Raw genomic sequence first — 21,916 nt, 5'->3', positions numbered from 1 at the left:
ACAATTCCAAAGAAAATTATTTAAAGCTATGTTTTCTTCCATAACCACCAGTCCAGACAAAAAAAAAACAAAACTGAATGCTCAGTTATGTCACCTCGAGTCGAAATGCTCATAGCACTTAGTTTCTTGTAAACAATATGCCTCTATAGTAAATACATTACTTAACATTTTAAATGTACTTTCATACCCAGCATCACACCATCTAAACACACACACACACACACACACACACACACACACACACACACACCAGAGCAGTGTGCAGAAAAGGAAGGAGGTGCAGAGAAGAGACGGAGCACGTTGTTTTCATTCATGCAGTATAGTGATGTCAGTGTCTGCAGCAGCAGAGGCAGCGGCAGGAACCTTGACCTGTGGAGACTAAAACCCACTGAAGTCAGAACCTTGCAGAATTCAAAAGAAACTGAGTCATTGTTTGAGAAATTGTCCAACTATTCATAGTAAGGATTTTAAATGGCTAAGTAAACAGAACAGAATAGTTGTAGTTTTAATTTGGGTAGCTCTCTGGGGGCAGAAGAGTCTGCATTCAAAAATCACTTCAATGTAAGAAACTGACAAAACCACCCGTGTTAAAACCAGCAGAAAAGCCTCTTCCATTCCCAGTACAAGCTCTCTGATGATGCAAATCTGTCTACCAAACACCCAAACTCAGAAGTGTTTTCATCATGATTGCATTAAAATTGCATTAAACTTGGAGGTGCCACACTACAAACAACAAAGAGGATAGTTTAAACCTGATCACAAATTTCATTAAAACTGCCTGATGATGGACCATGTAATTCCTAAGCAATTAAGGCTTTGGAAGGATGCAGAAAAACAAGTTGTACTATGATCTGTTGTAAGATGTTAGTGTTTATCAACAAAAGAGGAGGAGGTACTAGATGGCCATTATATTGTTGTAGCAATTGCCGAAACTACTCTTACTCTCCCACAAAACCTTCTGTACACAATCTGTCTGGAATGCTTATTTTATGGCTCTCATATGAGTGCCTAAAAGAAAATCCCAAAACTCAATCTATACCCTGTTTAAGCTAGATCACTCAAAAAAAAAAAATGTAACTGCTGCCTTCTTTTCATCCTGTTACCTCTCATTTCATACAGCTCTAGAAAATGTGCGAGAGAGGTGCATATGGCATTAATCTGTTAGAAAATGGTGGCCTTTCCTATAAAATACAACCAAAGATGTGTGTTCAGTGGTGGTCATTATTAGGGCGATCACGTTGTTTTCATTCATTCATTCAGGATTTGCTGGAGGATGTCAGTTTCTGCAGCAGCTGGCTCGACCTGGGGGAGGAGTGGGGGAGCACATTCCTCCTGGTGCATACAGATTACAGGATGTATTTCTTGGTGCTCATGTGCACATACCAGTGCTACTGCATCCTCCCTTGCCTCACCATCAAGTGGTCTGAAAACAAGTGCCTTGGCAACATGTTAATTACAGGTCAGAAATATTAAAACGAAAACACCAAAGCTGTAATCTATCCTAACACAGCCACTTTCTCCAAGTCCTAAGACCCTCATCAAGGAAACGCCGTAAAAATATTCCACATACCACGTAAACATTGCACAGAGAGCTCAGCTCCACAGCGCTTCTCTTCCCAGCAGATTTCCCACTTAGTCTGATCTCTTCTCTCCACAATGCAGCAGCGGCGGCGGCATCTGTGGCTCTAGCCTGGCATCTAATAATATTTAGCTGCTCTCCTCTCCCCCATGAGCTTTAACTCCCTGTTTTGGCTAATCTTCCTTTTCTCCCCGGTGACTCAACTACATCATGCACTGTGTCCCTCTAGACATAAAAACAAAACCGAACTCAAACGGAAAACCTTAAGGGAAGCCGACAGCATCCAAACTCACCATTACCTTTGACACCCAACAAAAAAAAAAAAAAAAAAAAAAAAAAAAAGAAAAAAAAAAGAAAGAAAGAAACTTGAGATCCTTTAACAGCTCAACTGGACTGTGAGGTGTACTTAAAAAAAGGGAGGAAAAACTGAGCACAGTTCACAAACAGATCTTTAACATTTACCATGAAAAAAAATGTTGAACTGGGCATAAGCTGTTTCCAGTGAAGTACTGCTCTGATGCATATGACCATATAGAATAGAGACGGCGGGGGGGGGGGGGGGAGGGGGTGTGTAGACAAGGGGGGGGGGGTGGTTAGCAAAAACAAAACACTATACGCTGCAATTGCACATCCCAAAACTGTCCCCTTACCAATATATATCCTTACATCACAACTAACGCAAGCACCCCTCCAAAAAAGAAAAAGAAAGTAAAGGGGAAAAAAAGAAAGAAAGAAAAAAAGAACCATCCCGGGAGTCCCAGACATTAGGAACTTGGAAGGAAAGCACAAAGAGGCTGCTGGAGAGAGTTTGTGTGCGTGTTTCTTACGGTGTTTCGCCCCAACTCCTCCATCCTCCATCCATCCCTCCCCCGCTGCAAACAGCACACACATGCGTGAGCTCATCAGCCCCTTCCATTGAAAACACCTCTGCACGCACGCAGGTGAGGGATGGGAGATAAAATCGGAGGGGCGGCGGGGGGGGGGGGGGAGGTTAAATAGAAGTTGGGCTTCACAGTCCCGCTCCGCTCCGCCGATCCCCGCCGCGACCGACCGACCGACCGCAGAGGGTGAGTGAGGTTCCCGAGCCGCCGCGCTCACACCTGGGGCAGGGAATGCACCAGCCTAGCGAGCCCGGGAGCGGCGGCCGCTTCCGCGCCGGGCACCGTCGAGGGGGACGCCGCCCGCCCGGGAGGACCGGAGGGTTGGGCTCGCTACCTCTACACGCGGGCGAGCCCGGGCTCCTCCTCTCAGGTGAGCTGCTCCTCCGGTGGCTCTCGGGGGACCGTCTCGGGCGGCCCTTGGCTCGCGGCGCCGGCTCGATGGGGGCCCCGGCGGCCGGCGGCGGCGGCGGCGTCGGGCTGGGCGGGCTGGGGCCGCGGGCCGCGCCGGGCCCCGGGAGGCTGCCCAGCGAGGCGGCGGCGGCGGCGGCGGACGGGCGCGTGGGGCTGTGCTGGCTGCCCCGCAGGAGCTGGTAGGGGACGGTGGCGCGGATGGGCTGCAGCAGCCGCCCGGCGCCCGCAGCCGCGGCGCAGCCCACGCCGCCGCCCCCCGCACCGTTCCCACTCCCCGCGGCGGGGGCGGCGGGCGGGGAGCCGGCGGCGCTGCGCCGCATCCTCTGCGGCGGCGGGGGGTGCGGGGTCTGGGAGGAACTGGAGGAGGAGGAGGAGGAGGCGGAGGCGGCAGTGGAAGTGGACATGGTGGCTCCGCGGGGCCCGGGGCGCCGCCGCCGCCAGCGACCACGGAGGCGCGGAGCGGGGCGAGCTGCAGGCGCGCGCGGAGCGTGTGGGAGCCGGCGCGGCGGTGCGTGCGAGTGTGTGTAAGGGGGAGGGGGCGGGGGTGCCGGCAGGGGGCGGAGCCTCTGGGCTCCCCCTTCCCAACGCGCACCCCGCCGCCGCCGCCGCCGCCGCCGCCGCCGGGGCGAGGGGGAGGGGAAGGCTGCGAAAACAAACGTCCAACGGCCCCAACCGCCCGGTCAGGCTCGGCGGCGTGGCGGTCACGGCCGGGGCCGCGAGGAGCCTGCAGCCGCCGCCGCCGCCGCCGCCGCCCGGGGCATCGCGCTGACAGCGGGGAAGAGAGGCAACCGTCCGGATCCCGCAGCCTCCGGGGCCGCTGGCAGCCAGGCGGGGGCTGCACGCTCGGGAAAGGCCCCGCGGCTGCAGGGAGGGCCGGGGTTTCTGCTGCTGGGGACCGGGTTGGAGGCTCAGGGCCCGGAGGTATGCCAGTCCCCGGGGAGCCCGCGCCACCGCAAACGCCACCGACACCGCCGCCGCCTCAGCCCGCTGCTGCTCACTCCAAAAGGCAACTAATTCCCCCGCCCGGGCCCCGCCCCCCGGACCCGCCCCCCAGCGCTCGGGGACCCGGCAGCGGCCACCACGGGCATTCCCATTGGCTCTGCCGCCCCCCATCAGGACGCGAGCGACTGGTTCCCGAGTAGGAGTGAAAGAAGCATCCGCCAATGGCAGTGGTGAGCTCTAACCTGGGAGGCGGGGCCGGTGGGAGAGTGAGGAGGGGGCCGGCCGCGCGGGGCGGGGCGTGAGAGTTGACAGCCTCGGAGGTGAGAGGGAGGCTTTGATTGGGCTGCCCCCTCGCGCCCCCCCCCCCGCCCGGGAAAGTGGGTCCCCGAGTGTCTGCGCGTGCCCCGTGGACGCCCACAGACGGGTGCACGTACCGGGGAGCAGGCGGCGAGAGCTCCACCCTCCAGCGGGGCCGAAGGTACAGCCTGAGACCGAGGCAAACTTGACTTGGAAGTAGTACACCTGTTCTGGTAGGATGTTCTGCAGCTGGAACCAGAAGAATCCATCCTTTCCCCTCTAATGTCAGTCGTAACCTTACTTTGCGTGGCGAATTAGGCCGAGAAAGCATGGTAAAGCAGCAGCAGTGTCTGAAGTCTGGGTTGAACAATGGGCTGATAACTTCCACAAACCTATCCTAACATGGGTAGGAGCTATGCAGTGAAATGAGGTAATTAGAATTTATGTTCCCAGACAATAACTCTGAATTGCAGGAGGTCAACAAGGAATTGTACGTCATGACACCATCCATTAGATATATTAATGGAGGGCACCCCGTTGCCTTTCCCCAGAAGCAAAATGGCCTCCTGGGAGACATAAATACCAGACTTACTGTAACAATCCGCTGTGATAAATTTTAGTTTTTATTCTACAGTTGAAACTAGAAGAGATAACAGATTTTTGGATGACCACAGTGGTTTTAGATGACTATCAAAAACTCTACAATAAACCAAGGTTTTAAGCCTTCATTAATCTGGAACAATTAATTTAAGGATGTACATTAGCACCCTCTCTTAATTTCCTTGAGATAAAAAAAAAAAAGAGAAGTGGGAAGTCACATTGGTCTACACTTGTGTCTGCCCACGCTGACAAGCTTCCTTGATTTCACGCACTTGATGCAGGGGTCAGTTTCACTTAGAGAAGCCATCCTCTGCTTCCTTAAGCGGTCAGACCAGAAAGCATACTTGGTTCTATAAAAAGTGCATGAAACAAACCCAATATAAATACTAGCATTGTGTCCAATACTTCATCCTATTAAAAGACTAATGATAGCTCCTCACTTTATCACACGCTAGAATAATTGACATCTATTGAACATTCACTATGTGCCAGTGCCTGTTCTAAGAATCTTTTGTGTGTTTACTCATTCGGTCCTCCTGTAATCCGCAAGTAGACACTATTATTGGCCCCATGGTGTTCTCAGCTGAGCCGCAAAAAGGCTAAATGTGTTGCCTGAAATTACTAGGCTAGTAAGTGGGGAGCTAAGCATCTAACCCAGGTGGACTAACTTGAGTTGTGAGTAAACCCTCTGCTCTAGCACATCACTGCCCACAGCTGTGGAGTACATGTTTGTATTTTCAATGGTCTGCAAATCTCATCTGTAAGATAAATTCCCATCAGTTCAAAAGAAATTTTACAACTGAAGACAGCCCACTATATATATGTAGTGGGCTGTCTTCAGTTGTAAAATTATATATATAATCTGCTTTCCAGAATAGCTCCTTTTAATTATAAACCGAAAAAAGACTTGACTCAAATTCGGTACAATTGACCTGTTGTGTCACTGTTTCCAATGACTTTTTCAGCATATTGTGAACAAAAAGTTTGACAGATGTAAAGGTGTAAAAAAAAAAAAAAATGCTGGTAACTTTCTAAGTTGTTGGGTTGATTACAGCATGGTTTCATCATAGAAATGTCATCACTGGCCACTCCTAAATAAGTATGGAACAACTTCAACACATTAGATTACAATAATTCTAAATTTATACCAAGCCAGAATCCTAATGATTCTGATTTGGATTTAAAACAACAACCTGGCCACATTTTAAGGCTTTCTGTGTTTGTTCAAATCTACCATAGCTAACAAGTCAAACATTTAAAGTGAATCTAAACGACCCACACAGAGAACTACAGGGATGGGCAAAAATAGGTTTACAATTGTTCATACGGAAAATAATACAATAATTAATAAATCATAATAAAAGAATAAACTCTGTTTTGTGTACTCTATAACTGTAAGCCTACTTTTGCCAGCCCCTATAGTATGATCACAAAATATTGTTTTCAGTTACTGATAAGTCATCATGACCTATTTGGGTGTTCAACACCTACTCTTTGTACAACCACCTTTGTTGTCTCTTAATCTATATTCTCATGAAATAAGTACTAATTTTCTTATATAAGAAATCCAGTCTCCAAACAAAGCAAAAGTGAGCTAAAATAAATCCATTGTCTGCTTTCTAATAACCATTTGTTGAGTTCTTAATATCTTATTAAGGACCCCAGGGAGATAATAGAAACTTTAGGAAATATTCTCAATGCTATTGGAAACCCCTTTGAAAGAGGTGTGGATTGCTTGGCTGTAAGAGCATTGTAACCCTACTAAGCTAGCTGTGAGATAGGCTCAGCGCACATTATCTGTTCATTGTAACAGTCTCTGGAAAGTCTACATACCAGTAAGACTTAATCTTAGTAAGATCTCTTTACTGTGTTGTCCTGACTAGAAGACAGCATTGAAAGCACAATTTGGTGGCATAGGAAATACCTTTGTTCTCAGTAGCCCATGTCTTTGTCTGTGGGACAAGAATCCTCCATTAGCTAATCAGAGGTAAAATTATATTATGCATACTTCCTAGTTCATTAATGGTAATGGACTACATTTTAGGTTTAAATGAAAACTTGGAATCATTGGCTACATTTGATTAATATGCAGCCCCATGTGAAGAGGGGATGAGATAAAAACAAAAAACAAAACAAAACAAAACAAAAAACATTGGGCCTACAGAGCTACTAAAATGTCTCTTCTATTGTAGTTTCACTCAGGTTTGCCAGGCTGTTCATCCAAAGCCCATCTGAATCTAAGAGGCTGTCAGTATTAGCAGTGAGGTCATGGCTTGAGAGAAAACACTAAACAGATCCACACTGATGTTCATCTTAAGCTGATTAAGCTCTCAATGTAGGTGGATTCTTTATAGCAACAACAAGAAAAGCCTTGCCTGAATTTTTGCCCCTGGCAGATGCTTGGAGTAAAACTTCTGACAGCTTCTGACAGCCTACATGCACCTTTGCAGTAGGTGTTCCCTTTGCCTGAAAAGTTCTTGCCCCAGATATCCACACGACTTTCTCATTCTCATCAGGTCTTTACTCAGATGTCACCATCTTCACAATGACAGCTTTTCTGAAAACATTTGTATTATTTTATATATATATATACATACATACATACATACATATGTAATTGATTTCAGATATGAAGGTAAAGGGAGAGAGATAGAAACATCAAAGATGGGAGAGAATCACTGATTGGCTGTCTCCTGCTCACCCTCTACCGAGGATCGAGCCCACGAGAACCAGGTGTATGCCCTGATCAGGAATTGAATCGTGGCCTCCTGGTTCATAGGTAGACCCTCAACCACTGAGCCACGCCAGCTGGGCTGGATATCTTTAAAAATTGCAAGCACCCCTAGGCATTCTCTCTATTTTTCCAGAGCACCTATCACCATGAAGCATATTATATAAATCATAATTATTTTTTGTTCTGTCTGTTTAGAATATAAGGGCCATGAAAGTAAGACTTTTTACCTGTTTTATAACTTCTGAATCTTCACAACAGTGTTCAGTACATGGTAGACAATCAATATTTGTTCAATGTTGTTGAAAAAGTAGCAAATTCTATCCAGTGTTTGTCTCATGAACTAAAACTGCATTTTGTCAGAAAAAAAAAGTGATAACAGGTATGTTTCTGCTGCAAAGGCATAGCCACATAGCAGAAAAATGTTCCGTGTGGTTCTGTAAACTATACAGATAGCTGCATTGGGCTGGCATTCAAAAAGAAAGCATATCTTGCAGTGTGGTCCTTATACCCACAAAGTGAAAAATATTAATCTTTGGAGGGTCATCAGAGGTTGAAAATGGAAAATGAAATTGGTAATGAAGAAAAGGCAGTTACATTTTTCAGAAAAATAAAATAACCACCTGAAATGGACAGAGAAGGACAGTTGAGAAGGATCAGTTAGGGAGTAACATCTGCTGATTTGTAGTTAGCTCCATCTCACTGGTAGGAACACCTATTCTCAAGAGGCCTGTATAAAGGAACTGAAAAAAATTAAGTAGAAAGGGAACATTTCATGTAAATAATAAAAATTTTACTTTCTTCCCCCCCCCAACATTTATTGAGATATAATTGAGATAAGATTGTGCAAGTTTAAGGTATATAATGGTTTGATATAAGTTGTAGTGCAAAATGATTAACACAAAGTTAATATTTATCACCTCACATAGTTAAAATAATGTTTTTATGGTGAGAACTTTTAAAAAATTCATTTTGCATCTTCCAACTATACAGCATAGTATTGTTAGCTTACAGTCACATGATGTACATTATGTCCCCAGAACTGATTCATCTTATAATTGGAAGTTTGTATCTTTGACCACCTTCATACGTTTGCCCATTCCCCACCTGCCTACCCCAGGTAACCACTGATCTCTTCTGTTTCTATGAGGGTGTGGGTTTTTTCAGATTCCACATATAAATGAGATCATATAGTATTCATCTTTCTCCATCTGACTTATTTCACTTAGCATAATGTTCTCAAGATTCATCCATGTTGACATAAATGGCAGGATTTCCTTTTTATGACTAACATTCCATTGTATATATTTTCTTTATTCATTGATGGACATTTAGGTTGTTAACACGCTTGGTTATTGCAAATAATGCTGCAGTGAATATGGAGGTTCTGATATTTCTTCAAAATACTAACTTAATTTCCTTCGAATATACTAGTATATCTGAAGTGGAATTGTTGGTAGTTCTGTTTTTAATTTTTTGAAGATCATATTGTTTTCCATAATGGCTGCACCAACAGTGTGTAAGGGTTGACATTCCCACCAACAGTGTGTAAGGGTTGCTTTTTCTCCATATTCTCACCAGCAAATCTTGTCTTTTTGACACAGCCATTCCAGCAGCTGTGAGGTGTTATTTCATTGTGGTTTTAATTTGCATTTCCCTGATGATTAGTGATGCTGAGCACCTTTTCATGTACCTGTTGACTATTTGAATATCGTGTTTTGGGAGGGGGGAAAGTCTATTCAGATACTTTACCAATTTTAAAATTAGATTATTTGCTTTTATTACTATTAAATTGTAAGAGTTTCTTATATATTTGGATATTAACCCCTTATCAGATATGTACTTTGCAAATATTTCTTCTGTGGATTGCCTTTTCATTTTGTTGTTGATTTATTTTTGGTTCAATGTAATTCCTCTGGTTTATTTTTTGTTGCTTGTGCTTGGGTATCATATCCACATAAATTTGCTAAAACCAATGTCAAGAAGCTTTTCCCATGATTTGTTTCTAAAAGAAGTTCAGAAGAAGCAATAGAAATGTGGGAGTTTTTATTTGTAACACAAATATTAGAAGAGTAATTTATATAAGGATAGAAGACAGCGTGGAGGACCACCAGTTTTTTGGCTTCTATCTCTACAGCAATTCCTGTTGTCAGCTGTGATGCCAGGGGCATATCCTCTTTGCTGATAAATAGACTTTTATCATTTAATTGAAAGACTATATTGTACAAAGCCAACACATTCAGAGGCTGGAGATGTGGGGGCTAACGTACTGCAAATGTTCTAACTTTTTCCAGGCTGTGATATTCCACTTGTTAGTTCCAAACATGACGTCAACAATACATGAGAGCAGTAGTAGTCCTATAAAGAGAGTATGCTTGATTTTCATGATGTTATTTCTTAGATGAGAGTTTAGAGTGACTAAATATGTCATGGATTAATTTCCTCCTAGATGGCTGAATTTTACTTTTTGGCACATGTGTGTGTTGAGGAACTGCTGTTAAAGTGCAATCAATTCCTCACCAGTGCTTGGCTAGAGAAGTTTCTGTTTATTTTAAACTTCTTTGTAGCACACAACTTTTAGTATTCTACTCAGCATCTTATTGAAAAAGTCCATAGTAATACAATCTAATAGGACTGAATGGGAGTTATTAGCAACAACACTACTAGCACCAGGCCTTACTTAATAGAAACAACATTACTAGCATCAGGCTTTAATTAACTCCTCATCAAGTGACTTATTAAATGTCTTCCTAGTGTACACTGTTGAGGACTTTGTAGGGCATGCCTGTTCTCACACTTTTGTAAATTGTAGTCCATCAGAAGCAACAAGATATGTCTACAAAAAAAGATAAAAAACATATCTAAACATATGTTGTTCATAGGAGAGATCCAAGTAAACTAATATGGAAGTGATGGGAGGGGAAAGTAACTTTTGAGGAAAGGCTTCAGGAAGAAGAGAATGAAGAAGTTTGTCATTGGGAATACATAGGATATGCCCGGAGATGATCCAAGAGCCTCCCTTGACTGATGGTTAATGGAAGATACGGCTTGGTCTGTTGAGGACAGGTTGTGGAGATTGCCAGACAAGATTTGTGCTCTATTGAGTATGCAGTGAGAAGCTGTTGAGATTCTTGAGTGGGTGGGGAGAACATGAGTGGAGCTGTGCTTTATGAATATTAATGCAAGAATAGATTACAGCCTGGATTAGAGACTGCAAATGGGAGGACAATTTATCAGCTTTGAGAACAATCCACATGAATTTAGGTAACAAGAGTTATGGGGATGACAGAGGACATGGAGAGGAGGAAAGGATGTGAGGGATGCTCCTTCTCAGTTGATGGACTTGATAGCATCAGGTCAGGGAACTCTGAAGCTCTAAGCTTGGGTGCCCGAGAGGATTGTGATGGATTTAACAGGAACAGGGCAACTTGAAGGAGGAGTCCATTTGGGGAGAAGATAGTAAATAAAATAAATAAAACCACCAGAGGATATTTAAGTGGGGTAGGTTTTTTTTCTTTGTTTTATAGAGATGTAATTAACAGATAGCACAGGATATGTTTAGAGTATACAGCATAAAGACCTGACTGACATTTAATGTGAAATGATTATTACCACAATAAGTTTAGTAACATCCCTAAGCTCATCTCTAATAATAAATGCATAATATGCTAATTAGACTGGATGTCCTTCTGGACCACCTTCAGGATGAAGCTGGGCTGGAGGGAAGCCAGGGGTCCCGGATGCCAGAGAGAAGCCAGTGCCAGCAGCTGGGGGAAGGAAGACCTGTTCTTGCATGAATTTCGTGCATCGGGCCTCTAGTAAAGATAAAGAAAAAAAAAAGTTTTGGAGGCAGTTTTAAAATGATAGTGAAGTTGAGAAGAGCAGAGATATGGATTTTGGAATCATTCTCGTACATATGGTCATTGAAGCCAAAAGAAGATGGCAAGGGAGAAAAGCATATAAACAAGGGGAAAGAGGCACAAAGAAAAAAATTGAGAAGTTAAACATTCGTTGGGGGGTGAAGAGTTAAAAAATCACCTAGAAAAGAAGGCCCAAGAGAAGCACTCTTTAATAAAGTAGATTCTGGCATCTCAGAAGAAAGTTTGGTAGATGCCTTGTGGGGACCCTGGCAGCTCATGTCCCCCTTCTCTAAGAACTAATCCTCCTCCAACACACACAGGGCTTGGGCCTGATGGCTATGTTTGTGCAAAATGACCTTGTTCCTCTGGCCAGGGTTGGTTTGACCTGAGTTTGACAACTGACTAAAGCTGGACCAGTCACATTTATCCCCTGGGAATTTGGAATTAAGAAATACAATATATTTCTATTAAGGGCATGACCTGGCTGAACACAGAAACTTGTGCATGGTGTGGCCATCCTCTGTCACAGGCACAGAAAAGCACAGGAGGCCTGCCTTCTGAGAGAGAAGAATGAAGTGCCTTGCAGGAAATAGGAATGAGATCAGGTGATGAGAGGCAGGGAGGAGGAGGGAAAAGGCCTCAGAATATGCTCATTTTTTCATGATGACTATTTTATGTCTTATCCTTTTTCTTTAGCACTTAAAACCATCCCCACACTTGCCTTCCCCTGATACAACCTTAGTATATTTATTCCTACCAACAAATTTACAAATCCTCCTTTCTTCTCAGGAACTTCATTTCTTCAGTTATTTCCTCCCTCTAGTTCATCACATTTTTTATTATTCCCAATATGTATGAACATATTTCATCCTAACATTTAAAAACAACAAAACAAAGATTCTTGTGCTGTCCCTTTCCATCTGCAGTTCTAAATCTCTGATCCCCTCACAGCAGCACTTCTTTTTAAAAACCTTTTCAATTCCATTTGACTTCAATATTACATTAGTTTCAGGTGCACAGCACAGTGGTTTGACGTTTATATAACTTACAAAGTGATCCCCTAAATAAGGCTAGTACCCACCTGACACCACACATAGTCATTACTCTATTTCCCTAGACTGTATTTTACATCCCTCTGACTTTTGTAACTGCCAATATGTACTTCTTAGTCCGTTCACCTTTCTCACCCATCCCCCAGCCCTCCTCCCACCTGGCAACCATCAGTTTGTTCTGTATCTGTGAGTTGTCTATAAGTTAAGTCTGACTTCCTATCCAATCTACTCCAACCTGTCTTCCACACCACCATGCCACTGAAAACTGCTATTCAATATTGTTAGCAGCCTTCACATTGCCAGACTCAATGGATATTTCTTGGACTTCATTCTGTTGAAACTTTTAGCAGGGTTAACTTCTCAAAAAAAGTATTTTCTTTTGGAGTCTTGGGCGCTGCAATTACCTGGTCTGTCTCCTACTTTAACCACTGCTATTCAGTGTGCTTCAGTAGTTTTTCTTATTTAGTCCCCTCTAAAAATTTGGGCTCTAGTCTGTTTTCTTCATTATAAACTCATCTTCTTGGTAATCTCAGCTGTCCTCATGGCTTTCAATGCATAAAATGCTGGCAGCTCCCAAATGAATCTCTTCAGTCTAGACATTTTCTCCAATTCTGTATTCAAATACCCAGTTGTCTATTTGACATAGCAAGTTTCCATGAATGTCTGAAATTGATGTTTGAAACAAAGATAAATCTTAATTTCTCTTAATTTCTCTACTCCTGTGTTTCTCTCCATCAAAAAGAAATTCTATGTTTTTTCCTCTTCAATGAATGGCATCATCATCCACACTGTTATTCTAAACAAGACAACCTGAGCAATAGTCTTGGTTGCTCACTCTCCTTCCTCCTCAACTCCAACCCATCATCTAGTCCTTTCATTTGTGCCTCAGAAATAGATGTCTGACTTCTTTCCATCTCCTCTGCTAACATTAATCCACACCACCATCATCTCTTACCTGAGCTATTGCTACAGCTGCCAACTGGTCTTCCAGCTTCTACTCTTGCCTCCCTTCATCTTTTCTGCTTATCAGTCAGGAAAAACCTGGAACTCTGTCGAAGCATGTCATTTCCTGCTTAAATCAATTCAGTGTCTTCTAATTACTTTGCAATAATATCCAAATTCCTTAAAATAGCTTAAAAAGCCAGGCCTGCTCTGGCTTCTGCCTCCTTTACCTAATCTTGCTCCATGTTTCCCTCCACCAAACCCTCCCCACCCCCCTTGTGTTCTAGCCACAGTGACCTCCTTTCACTTCCCCTGAGACACCACTGCAGAGCCTTCACACAGGTGTATCCTCAGCATAAACGCCTTAGTTTCTGTGAGTGGCTTCCTCACATTCTTTAGATTTCAGTTTAAATGTCATGTCTTCAGAGTATCCTTTGAGTCCTCACTCGTCACTAATAACCTACAATCAATCATTAAGCCAGTTTGTTTCATCTGTGGTGCTCATTACAAGTTATAAATATACATTTGTTTATTTGCCTATGGTAAGCCTTCCCCACTAGAGTGTAAAGTCTCCAAAAGCAGGGACCTTGTTTCTTCTGTTCACTACTTGATCAAGTAACACCTTGCCAGTGCCTAGGACAGAGCAGGTGCTTTTCAAGGGTTTGTTAAAACTGTATTCATTACTGAGAACTTCCTAGGTCCTCATTCCAGTCCTTATGCAGCCCTATTACAATTTCTGTGGGGGAGTTTTCTGCAGTCTATCTTAAAATCCTCCTTGCTGTTTCAGTTTAATGTACAGGTTTCTGTTCTTAAAATTAGATGGTTGGTTACTGAGCACCTCATCCTTTTAAAAACGTTATCAATGTCAAATATAGTTGAATGGGCAAGAGGTAAAAGGCTAAGCAAAAGTCATGAGATCTTATTACTGCTAATCTCTAAGCCAGTTGTGTCTGTAAAACGTGGCCCTGTGGAAGCCAGATTGTAGTTGGGTTGATGAGAAGGGTCTGAAGGTAGATGCAACCAAATTAGAACTTTTTTTTTTTTTTTTTTTTTTTAGAAATCTAACAGTAAAAATAAGGCATGAAGTAAAATGGAACCTTGAGGTTGGACAGAGTCCAAGAAAGTATATGTTGGTTTAGTATTAAAAAAAAAAAAAAAAAATAGGTGCCGAAACCGGTTTGGCTCAGTGGATAGAGCATTGGCCTGCAGACTGAAAGGTGCCGGGTTCGATTCCGGTCAAGGGCATGTACCTTGGTTGTGGGCACATCCCCAGTAGGGGGCTTGCAAGAGGCAGCTGATCGATGACTCTCTCTCATCGATGTTTCTCTTTTTCTTCCTCTCTGTAAAAAATCAATAAAATATATTTTAAAGAAATAGGAAAGAAACATCTTGATATTGTCTACAAGCCAAAGAAGGAAAAAAATGAAGAAGCAAGGTTTGAATGGGGAGAAGGATTAGTAGATTTCATTTCTATGAGTCAGTAGAGGATTTGATCAAGAGCACAAGTTTGATAAAAAGGGACGGTGTTTCCCCCTCCATGAAAGGAAGAAAGGAAGAAAGTGAAGGCAAAAAAACCCCAATTTTATATTGAGGAAAGGGTTGAGTGTGGCCACTTCAGGAAGTAGCACTGTCATTTACAACTGGTTGTCAAAGAGAAGGTCAGCAGCTCTTGACTTTCTGAACCACACATATACCCCTTGACTCCATCATCTCCCTGCCCAAGACTACAGATGCTGTCCTCTGCATAGTCTCACTGCTGCTGAAGGCCACAATGTCTGATGGGAATGTCCCTTATTTCTTAGGTGGGGTGGAACAGATAAAAGCTTACAGACACTGAAAAGTATGATGAGAAGGGAATATGGGGGTTTGAAGAGCTCTGACATCAGGAGAAATCTGACAAGGGATACAGAACTGTATTTTTCCGTTGAGCCAAGCCAGCTAGGGCTGAACTGTGTTTTTCAAACATGTAGATCACCAGACATTATTGGGGCCTTTGATACAAGTACATATTTCAGCCCTCTTCCCCTAAGAGTATTAAGTCAGCAAGTGTGAGAGCGGGATGGGTAGGATTGCATAATTTTTAACAAGTTTCCAGGTGATCTTTATGATTGGGCAAATTTGAGAAATAATGTATTGGAAATCATTAAAAGTTCACCAACTTTAATTACGGGACCAACATATTTTCTCAATTTTTAGCCAAATACAAATAAATGTTAACTGAAACCAATTCATAGAAACAGAAATCAATTCAAACCCAGAGAGCAGTTTTCAAAGAATTGGTGTCTAATCCCATGATTCTAAAAAATCTACAGTGATATTTAAAAATATAGTCTAGTTTATAGATACTTCTTTATTGTAGAGCATTTCATTGAGGAAAAGGTAAATGGAACCAACTGACTAACAGTTATTATTTATAGGATAACTAGTCAGTTATTTTAAAGCCTGTTCTGCTTCTGGTTTGCTTAGCTCCCAGATTAATAAACTAAACATTATGAAATCTAAGAATGTAACTTAATCATATCCATTCCTCACATTCTTAAAGGAGATCTTCAGCACACTAGCAGTAGAACCACTAAGAGTAGTTTGTTTAAATAATATATTTTTTCCATTCCCTCTTAGAAAGAGCGATTTGTATTGATATACAACTGTCAGCCCCCAGACCACTTGCTGGGACTTCAGGGCCCCACTAATTTGTACCAGTTTTCCTCTATTCTAGTTAGCTCTGGCCATCAGGTATAAATTAGTGCTAAATCAGTATTAGCTGATACTTCCCCAGGTGTGGGAAGTGTGGAAACCTGATCACATGAGCAAACATAGCCCTTCCTGGCTACATTTTAAATAAGGTGGGTGTTACTATGCGCCATGGGGAAAAGGGTTTTAAACAAATCTCATGCCACCTTAATTTGCATTAGCTTGATGTAATGATATCAATAGTCGGACTCCATTTTCAGTTATTATAAATTCCCTACCACTCTTCACACTTTCTTCATTCTTTCAGGGGGACTTCTCCTGCCCTTCCTATTTATTCTCACCTCCATCCATGCCATATGCCCCACATCCTTTTTCATTTCTAGTACTACTAATGGGTTGAGTGGATGCGCCAAAGGGGGTGTAGTTTACATATGTGCTTCGGTTGCTCACCTTGGGTGGAGCACTGTCCTAAATAAACTTCAGTTTTGCCTCAGCACCATTACTCAACAAAGTATTTATACAAGTGCCACTTAATAACAGGAGAATAAACAAGGTATTTAAACTTGTTATTAAGGAAAGCTTTAGCTGCCCACTTTCCTTATTCAAGGGCCAATCTCACTTCATTTGTTCTTAGAAAACTCTTAAGGAATTTTCTCTACAGAAAATCAGGCAAAGCACTAGTACTGTAAGTCAGATATAAGTGCCTTTTACCCTTGAAAGGAATTTTTCCTTTGTTAATTATCAATGACGAGTAATCCTGTGATTTCTCTCAGCACTCCCAAGTAGTAGTTGTCTTTGTCATATGACCTATAGGTAACTCAAGGTGTGGCTATACATTTAACACTTTTGTAAATATTGAAAACATGTGTTAATTACCATAACATGTAGCCATAGATGAAACAGAAAGAAATGTTCAAAATTCCAACAAATTGTTGTGACTCTACATGATTTTTCTCTTCTGTATCCTGAGTTTTATAGGCATTTCTAATATGTTTAAAGCAGTTTCGTACCTATGACCTTTCTATATGCAACAATTCTATAAAGAACTAGAACACATATACCATTTCCATTTTGCATATGGGGAAACTGAGGCCTGCAGCACGGGCTGGCATCACAGTTATCACATGAGAGATTCAGAACTGAAAATCAGGTATCTTGTTTTCAGGCCCAGTGTTTTTCCCTCACTAGAAAAATTGTCTTAATTAAAAGAGAGTCAGGGATGTGATCCCTCAGTAATAGAGAGCATGGAGATTTTCTATCCATAGTCTTTGAAAACATGTGAGCTAATAGTGTGTTTGAGAGAGGACACTTATGCCAGAGAGATTGATTACCTACATTCAGGGCAACCTGATGATGCACTCTGATAGGAGAAGGACCTGTCTAAAGGTCCTCATTTGCTTTAAACATCCAGAGTTCCTGATAGGAAGTCAGGGTGTGGTAATTATATATCTTGCTTTTGGCTTATCTTCTCCATATCCTTACTCTCACAGATGTCTTTCAAACATTGGTAATTACAACTTTCAGAGCCAAAACCTACAAACCCATAAGCCACACAGATGACACCCTAAAATCTACTCAAACATGTAAGGCTGAAGGAAATTTCAGTGCTACTGGATTCACGTTTTTAAAAAATGACACACAAAACGACTTACAAAAGAGGTAGTTTTTATTTCTATGTTATGGCCATACTCTACAACATAGATGTGCAGTTGTGTCTTATTGTTCTGTGGGGGTGCATATTAACTCATTTGCTTCTAAATTTAATTAGTGGCTTAAAAATAGACTGCACTGTGTAGATGACAAGCCATATGATCAAAACCAAATGCAGTAATCTGACATTGGAAATTGAATCCAAGTTAATGAAACTAACTTGAAACAATGAAGGAACTGCTTCTAAGCAAAAATGAAGAATCGGTATCAAGAAATAAGTACAACACATAAAAGTGGTTGTCCTTGTCATATATCCTATAAATCTTAAGAACTATATAACTTATGGTGGAATTTTCCACCATATGTGTCATTGGCCAGACCATTGGTAATATGTCCTGTCTAATTTGGGGTTCCACAGTTTAGGAGGGTCTGAATGTTTAAAGAATTATGAAAGTAGAATTATGAATTAATGCCATTTTATTTGACCGGGAAAAGCAGTCCAGAAGGCTTAGTAATGGTCTGCAGGTATATTTTGTGCCATTAATATTGGGGTGTGGGTATTTTTACATTATAGAAAGAACATAAGGAAATGTCATAGTTTTGAGAAAAGGTAAATAGAACTAGCATATGTTCAGTGTGCTGGAGACTCTATGTACATTATCTCATGGAATCTTCACAGAAACACTGCATGGATCCTCATAGAAGCTGAGATGAGAGAGAGAAATAATACAGAGGTCAGAGTCCTTTATCTGGTATTCAGTTCTAGGGCTGTTTCCCTCCAAATCCTGTGGTTCTGACACCATATCTGTAATACTACATTGGGTAGGGTTATGCAATTCTCCTCTCTTTCAATTCACGAATAGTTTCTAGACACATAACTGGGATAGTGATACAGTGTTCCTATCTAGAATAGGAAAAGGAACTCAATTCCTCTGAGGTCACCATTAGCAGCAGTTATTTTATTTATTTTTAATTTAATATTTATTCAGATTATTACAGTTGTTTCTTCTTTTCCTCCCATAGCTCCCCTCCACCCAGTTCCCACCCCACCCTCTACCCTTACCATCCCCACACTGTCTTCATCCATAGGTGTATGATTTTTGTCCAGTCTTTTCCCACACCCCCCATACTCTTTTCCCCTTGAGAATTATCGATCTACTCCCATTCTATGCCCCTGATTCTATTATATTCACCAGTTTATTCTGTTCCTCAGATTTTTAATTCACTTGATTTTTAGATTCACTTGTTGATATGTATTTGTTATTCATAATCTTTATCTTTACTTTTTTCTTCTTTTTCCTCTTCTTAAAGAATACCTTTCAGCATTTCATGATTTTGTGGTGATGTACTCCTTTAGCTTTTTCTTATCTGTGAAGCTCTTTATCTGACCTTCAATTCTGAATGATAACTTTGCTGGGTAGGGTAATCTTGGTTGTAGGTTCTTGCTATTCATCACTTTGAATTTTCTTGCCACTCCCCTCTGGCCTGCATAGTTTCTGATAATCATATGGTGCTTCATTGTAGGTAATTAACTGTTTTTCTCTTGCTGCTTTTAATACTCTATGTCTTTTGCTTTTGGCATTTTAATTATGATGTGTCTTGGTATGGTCCTCTTTGGATTCCTTTTGTTACTTTAGATTAAAATTCAGATCAGTAGAGATTTAGTCTAAGGCTTTTACTGGACACATTATTATTCTTTTTTAAAATCATTAAATATATGAGGTCTATGGCATGAGTAGGATTTAGGTGTGTGTATATAAAGTTTTCTCCTCCTACTTAAATGTCCAACAATAAGGAATGGGTCCAGTGGAATTCTATATTATGGCTAGAATTATGTGCAAGGAAACTTATCCAAAATTAAGAGTGATGTCAAAGACTTAGTGGAAGAAATTTTAATGATATCAGAAAATGTTTTGATATATTAGCAAATGAATTTTTAAAGTCACTAAGCTATTTTTCCAATTGAATTTAAATACATATATGTGCATGATCAAAAACAACTGGGAGAATATATACCAAAGTATCAAGAGTGGGAACTGGACTTTTATTTTCATCTCTGGGCTTCTCTAAAATAGGTCTCATGTATATTACTAGAAAAAAATGCTTTGCAAAAGTTTTAAAATAGAATAACAATATATGAATGGGAATATATATAGGATAAGGAAAATTTATAAAATAGCATCAAGTCTGTTGGTGGCAGCAAATTGTCAGTGTACCCATCAATGGAAATAAAATTGGCCCTTCATATAATTTCTGAAGCTAAAATTACTATAGACTAGAGGCCCAGTGCTCAAAATTTGTGCCGGGCCTCTAGTCTATAGTAATTTTAGCTTCAGCACTGGTAGGGTCCCTAGTGGCTGCCAACTGCTGACTGGGTACTCCCTCCCTTCCTCCAGCTGGCCCTGCCCCCTGGTCACACTCCTGGACAACTCCTGGTTGAGGGGACAATTTACATAATACACTTTTACTATTTAGGGTTACTGCCAGTGTTCTTTTATCCCCTGGCCCTCTACTCAGAAGGCACATAGAAAACAAATAAGCATATGGCACTTGGTGTGTAAAATAGAGGTAATGATCACAGCCAGCTCATGGGATTCTCAAAAGATTTAAATAAAATTGTACTTCTAAAACTCCTAGCACAGTGCCTGGCACATAGTTAACATTTATTGAGTGTTTAATGTGTTGGTAGTTATTGATAAGAGTAATTACAGAACAGAGTAATTCTATAGTTGAAGATGGTTATTGATCTAAGAAGTTCATATTAGCCACCTGGCACAAACATTTCATTTTAAATAGCCTTACGATTAATATAGGTGGCGTCCAAAGGTCTGGCACATTATACTATGTAGTACATTACATTCAATACACTTACCAAGTTTTAATGAGTAAAGAAAACAGGAAGCCATAATATCATTCAATTTTTAAAAATCATTCTGCTTGTGTTATTACCAAAAAATGATTGAAATATAAAAATAATTAGCATGTTACAATTATATTTGTCTGCTTCTAAAATTTTTCATTTGTGATTAAAAACAGCTTTGAATTTAGCTATGTCCTTTACTATGTAATACAAACAGAAAGCACACCTAAAATTCTTCTTTAAAATACCATCATCCATTTGGAGACTGTCTCAGTCAATTCAGGCTACTGTAACAAAAACACCATGGATGGTTTACACACAATTTATCTCTCCCAGTTTTACGGAAGTGAGGAAATCCAAGGTCAAGGTGCTGACAGGTTTGGTGTCTGGGGAAAGTCTGATTCCTGGTTCACAGATAGCTATCTTCTCACTGTGTCTTCACATGGTAGAGGAAGAAGAGAGAGATCCACCCTCATGGCTTAATCACCTCCCAAAGGTCCTTAGTGGTGTAGAATTTCAAAATATGAGGTTTTTGGAGGGCATAAACATTTAATCTGTAGCAGAGATATGCACACATGTGTGTAAATGTATGTTAATCGTCTATGTTAGGTAAAATTGAAATGGTTAAATGTTCACATTGTTAAGGAAAATAGTTTTAGTAGGGGTCACATTTCTAGATGAAGACACATTAATCCAATGATTTCAAAGAGTACAGCTTGGGTCTTTGACATTTCAAGATCAATTATAATTGGTAAAAAAGTGGTTCAGAAATAGGAGTAGGATTTTAAACAATCAAACTTAGACTTGTTTGTCTCCCACTTCAATGGAGAGTAGAGATATTTATTTAGGGGAGCAAACAAATCCAAATGACTTGTTGGCAAATGTATTTGTTCTCTGGAGAATAGGATGTCTTTTACCAAATGCAATTAAGGATTCTCTCTCACATATCAACCCTGCCCCTTTCTGTCTCACCCCTCATTCTCCGACCATCTTCTTAGAATCCCCTTGTCTGATTCCCTCCAGGATCATTGCTAATTAACGCCTCCTGGGTCCACCTTCCTCCTAACTATTGAGGCTTTTTCAGGGGAAAGTTTGTCCAAGGGTATATTTGTCAACCCTTGCCCGGCCTCATAACTTATTTTTCAGATAAGAGATTTATTTTTCGCTCCAGAAGGCAGGCTAATGAGAGAGAAGGGACTCAAAATACTATCACCATTCAGTATATAGCTGAGTAAACAAATTCTGCTAAAGAACACAGGTTTCCATATTTTCTTGTATATGCTCAGTGGGGTTTTTAAAAACATTATCAAAATTTCACACAAACTTTTAATGTTTGTGTTTCATCATGTGTTTTAAAGATCATTTTAAAGCAAGAAAAGTAGAATACAAGTAAAATTCAAAGGGGGAAAGGATGGGAGTC

The 21,916-nt window shown here is 41.3% G+C and overlaps 1 protein-coding gene and 1 long non-coding RNA gene across 3 annotated transcripts in view; one reads left to right on the top strand and one right to left on the bottom strand.

Annotated features, from left to right (window-relative positions):
• GLCCI1 (glucocorticoid induced 1) overlaps positions 1-3,404 on the bottom strand; it is an 80,043-nt gene extending 76,639 nt beyond the window's left edge. For both annotated transcript variants that reach the window (XM_084896678.1, XM_084896679.1), the window contains exon 1: positions 2,795-3,404. In XM_084896678.1, the coding sequence (XP_084752804.1) occupies positions 2,795-3,275 (481 nt within the window). In that variant the 5' untranslated portion in view covers positions 3,276-3,404. The remainder of the gene's footprint in view (positions 1-2,794) is intronic.
• LOC311628997 overlaps positions 2,707-21,916 on the top strand; it is a 102,224-nt gene continuing 83,014 nt past the window's right edge. The window contains exon 1 of the long non-coding RNA XR_014796116.1: positions 2,707-2,830. This is a non-coding gene — a long non-coding RNA (uncharacterized lncRNA). The remainder of the gene's footprint in view (positions 2,831-21,916) is intronic.

This window comes from Pipistrellus hanaki (genome assembly GCF_964339955.1).
Source record: "Pipistrellus hanaki genome assembly, chromosome: 10".
Lineage (NCBI taxonomy): Eukaryota > Metazoa > Chordata > Mammalia > Chiroptera > Vespertilionidae > Pipistrellus > Pipistrellus hanaki.
Note: the sequence above shows the minus strand (reverse complement) of the source record. Positions and strands in the feature narration are given on the sequence as shown.